The sequence below is a fragment of the Barbus barbus genome (genome assembly GCF_936440315.1).
Source record: "Barbus barbus genome assembly, chromosome: 22".
Lineage (NCBI taxonomy): Eukaryota > Metazoa > Chordata > Actinopteri > Cypriniformes > Cyprinidae > Barbus > Barbus barbus.
In genome coordinates this window covers 30,534,853-30,540,971 of record NC_136750.1, presented here as the reverse complement: position 1 = coordinate 30,540,971, position 6,119 = coordinate 30,534,853, and the positions used below count along the sequence as shown (strand labels likewise).

The following is a 6,119-nucleotide window of genomic DNA, read 5'->3' as shown; positions in this document are numbered from 1 at the left end:
CTATTTTGGGTTTATGAACAGCACATTCCCAGACACACTCATTTCAGTGGCTTCATTCACGGCCTCCAGAATGACTCGAGCATCCGGCTGAAGAAACCGTGGTTTAGCTGCTGTTTACTGACCTTCACCTCACACTGAATCACAAACACAACAACCACACACTCGCCGTCAGCACACGCTTCAGTATTATCGTTTCTAAAAGGCCAAATTCAGTTAAAGGTTCATTTCACATTTTATACACAATGATAATTCAAAGTGCTCAAGTCAATGGGCACTTAAAGAGTCAAAAAAATCATATCAGGCCATACAAAATGAATCCCTATGGCTCCTGGCGATTTATTGAGGTCTTATGAAGAGAAACGATAGGTCTGTGCAAGAAACTCAACAATACAGCATTATTACCTGAAATCTAGAGCCTCAGAAAATGATTCTTTTGCCATGAACTGATTCGTTCAGAGAGTTTGTTTCAAAGAACTGGTTCAGTTCACATAATCAAGCAATGACGACACGTATAAACACAATTATACTATTAAAACACCCAATAATGATGTGAAATGTGTGCGTTTATATTTAGTCATTTAGCAGACTCTTTTATCCAGCGCGACTTACAAATGAGGACAACAGAAGCCATCAAAACCAACAAAAGAGCAATGATACACAAGACAAGTCTCAGTTAGATTAACAGTACACTGCAAGATTTTACTATTATATAATAAATAAAAAGAAAACAGATAGAATAGACAAAGAATAGAGAAAGCTAGTATTAGAGGCCTTTTTTTATTTTGTTAATTGTATATAAATAAAAGGAAAATAAATTGATAGAATACAAAAAAATTAGAGAAGGTAATGTTTTTTTTCTTCTTTAAGAAAAGTGAGTAAGTGAATAGAGCAGGTTCGTGTAGACATCACTCTCAGAATAAGAGATGAAATGTACTGTTGAGGCTTTGGATGTCAGAATCTGAATGCAAATCATTTTTATTGAATACTGTCCTCAAAAACACCATTTGAAGCCAAACGCAGATGTTTAAACAGACAGACTAATGAATGAAACCTGCTGTGATTAATCTACCTTTAAAGCATGCATTTGATTTAAACAATTGGTCTCCATATATTCAGGGAACATATTAGATTTGCCCTACAGTTACAGCGTTAAATTGAAATGTTGTTGTTATATGCATGTGTTAATTTTATTTAATTTCTTTATTTTCTTAAATATGTGGGTAGATAGTATTTATAGAGTTGTAACTTTTTAGTTTTAGTTACTTTTTCTTATTTGTAAGTCGCTTTGGACAAAAGCGTCTGCTAAATGACAAAAGTAAAAGTAAGTAAAGTAAATACTATTTAAACCTAACATTTTACATTTAACGTTACTTATTTTGTCTCACAATTCTTTTTTTTCTCGCAAATGCAACTTTATATCTCGTATTTATAACTCGATTTAACTCAACAATAGTGAGTCTGTGCATTCTGAGGTGGAAAGAAAGCCAGAAGTGTGGATATAAACTCAAAAGAGAGAATGATGAGTTGATTTTTCTTATCAGAATTGTGATACAATCCCGGAATTGCGAGAATAGTCAGAATTTTGAAATTTAAAATTCCAACCAGAGAGGCTCCGCCCACACAAAAACATCATCACTGTTTGCAAACACCACATTGGTCTATAGAACAAGTCTGAAAGGGGTAAGTTGTTGTTTTCTTTTTAAATAGAAGTAGAATAGAGTGCTAGAATATACCATCAGAAGCCGCAGGGATCAGGCAATTTCGTGTTGCCTGATAGGATTGTTTTGGCTCTGAAAGGGCCGGTACCCATTGACTTGTGTTTTATAATTCACTAAGGAGCAGTTTGAGCTGAAAATCTTCTTTACTGTTCTATAATGAACAAAAGCCACCTAAATCTTGTATGATCCGAGTGGGAGTAAATTCTCAGCAAATGTTCATTTTTGTGTGAACTACTATAGATCACAGGCCTGAAGCTGCTGTGTGAAGACCATCTTCTTGAAGGATGGTCAGGTGCCGGGAGATGTTCTCCTGAGGTTAATCAGCTCCTCGCACCGTCTGAGGCGTGAGATTACAGCAGCTGTCTATCAGTCGCCGCAGCTGCAGTGACGTATTTAGTGGTGAGCGTCTGAGAGGATGCGTTTAAGAGAAATGGAAACCATAATAACAGGTCTGCTCTCGGTGACCAAAACACTGTCTCCAAAATACAGTCAGACTCTGAATGTGGAGTAAACATGCATGTGATGTTACCTTAGCTACTGCTTCACGGCATATGAAATGGATTTGATGAGGGGTGGAACTGACTTGCTTTAGCAGAGCTCCTTGCATTTAGGTGCTTAAAAGGTTCTTCACGGTGATGCCATAGAACCATTCAGTCAAAGAGCCATCTCTCCCTTACCTTTTATAATCTGAAGAACCTTTCACCACAAAGAACCGTTCAGGTTCTTCAGATGTTAAAAGGTTCTTTATAAAACCATTTAGACAAAAGGGTTCTTCTATGGCATCGTATATTACTTGCATGGACTAGTTTGATGCATCTGATCAGTATTTGCATTATTCAACGCAGAGCAGATGAACATCTCCACTGAAGAGTGACTAATTTTAGCACAAATAAAACACATTAATTCATCTTTCTCCATCCCAATAAACAGTCAACAACAAACGTGTCGCAGGAGCTTCATTTTATTAGATAGCTGCAACCATGCTCAGAACATTCTCCATCCTGATGTTGATAGACACAGCCTTATAACAGCTGGACAAGCAATAAATACCGAGGATATAAAAACAGCAATGCAGATGCTGATAGGGCTGGAGTAAAATGCAGGAGGCGATGGGAAGCGGCTTCCTCCTGCGGCGCAGGAACACTGAAGCCGATCAACAGATCTGAAACACAGACGTCACATGATCAGGAACAGGACTGAGAATGAAGAACACACTGGACTTTAGGTCGTGTGCACACCTTTGTTCAGGGCAGATTGTTCTGGATGCTGTTCAGAATGTTTCCGTACACAATGTTGTACAGTTGTTCCTTGGACATGGTTCCATGTAGTTGCACTGCAACACAAACACGAGGAGAGTCAGTGACGCTTGAATAGAAGCAGTGTTGGGGAAACTTACAAGATTGCATTACTCCCTAAAAAGTAACTGTTACTTTGTTATGGATAGTAATGCATTAAGGTACTTTTGCTTATCTTTTTCTCATCTGACCTGGACTTGCTTTTAATATAAAAACATTTAAAATCATTCGTTTTACATCTTTGCATTGCGTTTTATGTAACTGTACAGCAATTTGATGTTTTATTTTTAAAAGGTGCTTTACAAATATGTTTTGATTTGAAATGAGTTGTTTTTGGTAAATATAAAAGCCCTTTCACACAAAGAGTTTAATGCACAGACGTCAGACTGAAGGAAACAGTCGCACAGTAAAGCAACGCAAACTCATTCTGTATTGCAATAATTTTGGGGGTTATTATGGTTGAATTAATAAAATGGGATTAAATAAATGCTCTTTTATTTAACATTTAATTATTGCTGTTTTTATTGATTGAGGAATACTGAATTAGTTTTTGCAGGTGAGAGTAAATGCACTCATATTTAGTCTAGGACTACACACAGCGCATATAATTCTCTCAACATGAGCAGTTAATCAGGACATGGGAAAACAAAGCAACTACAATGTTTTCATGGAAATTAAAAGTAATGCATTACCCCCAACACTGATTGTTTTGACAAGATTTTTGCATAGACTTCCAAAATTCAACGCTTACCGACATCAACCCCTGAGTCTTCCATGATTTTAGTATGTTTGACATACATGGGCCAGACGTGTCCGTCAAACAGACCTGGGGGGTCCGGCACAGAATAGTTCCTTGAACTGAAACACAGAGGAGTGAACTCAGATGCACATTAAACCATCATCCGCTCCCTCAAACGCAGCAGACGTCACTCACCTCCTCCTCTTTTTGCACTCTTCGTATGGAATGGAAATAAAGTATCGTTGGTTGAACACATCGATCAAAGGTCTGCGCAGAAGAAAACAGCGTTTAGTAAAAGCATCAGTTTGATTCGTCAATCGAACACGTTGTGCCGATAGAGATAATCGCCTGTGGCTGATGGCTTTGACGATAGGATGAATTTATTATTGTTGTCAGGCTAGTAAGGAAAAGCCAGCAAGGAAACCACGCAAGTAAATATTTAAATAAATGATATATAAAAACTGAGCATATGTCGCCCAACACTAGCGTGTATGCGTCGCTCACCCGTAGGTGTAGAGCAGAAACCCCTCCACGATCAGGATGTGAACGCCTTCACCTTCATCCTGATTGCATGGAAGGATCTCCGAATCCAGCGTGTTGTTGACGCCGTGGGATCTCTCAAACTTGACGGGGTTCTGCTGCCAGGCGTGGATGGTGCTCATCATGGCGTCCATGTCCAGAGCGCTGATGACTGCGGAGGGAAACGCACAGAAGTGAGCACAAGGACCCGGCGCAGAGCGCCAGACATGCAAAAACACACACCAACCCCTGGATAGGAGCCCGGCTTACCATCGTACTGCTTAAAGCCATCTTCACCAACTTCAATCTCATCTTGGGGCTGAAACATACACCAATGAGATGCACTCCAGAACATGTGCACCCTCCCACCACTAAACCCTTAACATCTGACCCACCTGATCAATGCAAAGCTCTGCTTTCTGATTATACTGACCTTGAAGAAGTCATCCTGATGGACCACACAACAGTTAGGCAGGTTCTTGATCAGCCTGTCAGTCAGTGTTGTTTTGCCACCGTTCGTGACCCTGTGGGGCAGAAACACAAGTTGTTTTCGCTTTAAATTTGAATTGTGCTGTTTATGTGCCGATGACATGTGACCCTGCAGCACAAAAGCAGTCATGAGTAACAGGTATATTTGTAGCAATAGCCAACAATATTATAGATATTTGTAAAAAGATATTTTTACAACAATATTAAAGATATTTAGTAAATTTCCTACCGTAAATATATCAAAACTTCATTTTTGATTAGTAATATGCATTGCTAAGAACTTCATTTGAACAACTTTAAAGGAGTTTCTCAATATTTAGATTTTTAAGTTTTAAAGGTAATTTCGGCGGGAGTTGTTACTATGGTGATTATGTCTCTGCTCAGACAGACAGACAGAGAGGGTCACGCGGCCTGCACGCGCTCAGCTCGCTCACTCACCCTCCGATTCCGATGATGAACTTCATCCTCAATCCGAGTCAGACGCGCGTCAGTGTGGGCAAGGCTGTTAATAACACCAGTAACGGATCGATGACCGTACGAAGGAACGCGTGAAAAGAGAAGGTTAAAGGAAATGTCAACTACTTAAGTCCTCCATGACGCTGAATGAAAGCTGGACGATGGCGCTTCCTCGCGATCTTCCACCGAAGAGAAACTCGCGTGCTCGCTGCTACTGAGACACTACCCGCTGCCGCGCGCTGATTGGCTATATAAACACAAACGGAAACCGCGCTCAGCCAATCAGAGCGTAGGATCCTCAGAAGCTCCGCCCCAGCGTGGGCCAGTCAATGGTATTTGTGTATTGCGTGACTCATGCATGGAAATTTTTTTTGCATGGAAATTTTTATATATATGACTAATTTTTTTTTTTATTATTCTTTATAAATATTTTATGCTTTATTTATTGTTGATTTAATTTTTCTTAGATTTTGTTTGTATGCTGTGTTCCTAATACAGTTAAATATAAAGGTAATAACAAAAGTAAGTTAGATATTCTCAGTAAAGTGCGTTCAGCTCATGAACAAAACTCACACAGTATAACTTAACTTCACCCAGATCGTCCTGATTATATCTAATGTTGTTTTCCTCGTGTTTCTGTCTGAGCTCGTCACACTCGTGCAGCACGTGATGATTCCTCACTGCGCATGCGCATACCAGCACACGCTCCTTTACAAACACAGCTCAAATATGCATTTTAAACTTTGTTACAGTCTCAAATATTTAGTTTAATGCTATTCTGGCGCGTCTTAGTTACATTTTATTTTTTATAATATCTAGATATGTTCTTACAAACAGCGCATATTTTATATATCGAGACGTTTTATTTCTTATTTTTCGCTAAGCATCTATTTTTCTGCAGCT

General features: G+C 39.1%; 2 protein-coding genes across 3 annotated transcripts in view; one reads left to right on the top strand and one right to left on the bottom strand.

Annotated features, from left to right (window-relative positions):
• Positions 1-2,661: 2,661 nt before the first annotated feature.
• mibp2 (muscle-specific beta 1 integrin binding protein 2) lies at positions 2,662-5,925 on the bottom strand. The gene is made up of 8 exons (XM_079446331.1): positions 5,199-5,925; positions 4,705-4,795; positions 4,542-4,590; positions 4,257-4,443; positions 3,948-4,019; positions 3,765-3,871; positions 2,957-3,051; positions 2,662-2,880 (listed from the first exon to the last, which is right to left on the bottom strand). Exons 1-7 carry the CDS (start codon positions 5,222-5,224, stop codon positions 2,963-2,965), a joined length of 621 nt encoding a protein of 206 aa, XP_079302457.1. The 5' UTR covers positions 5,225-5,925; the 3' UTR covers positions 2,662-2,880; positions 2,957-2,962.
• The window catches only part of LOC306888169 (CDC42 small effector protein 2-like), a 6,568-nt gene continuing 6,329 nt past the window's right edge, over positions 5,881-6,119 (top strand). The window contains exon 1 of one of the 2 annotated variants that reach the window (XM_079446333.1): positions 5,881-6,119. This exon is cut by the window's right edge and continues 81 nt beyond it. The gene's annotated coding sequence lies outside the window, so the exon portion shown is untranslated. The other variant, XM_079446332.1, reaches the window with a different exon arrangement.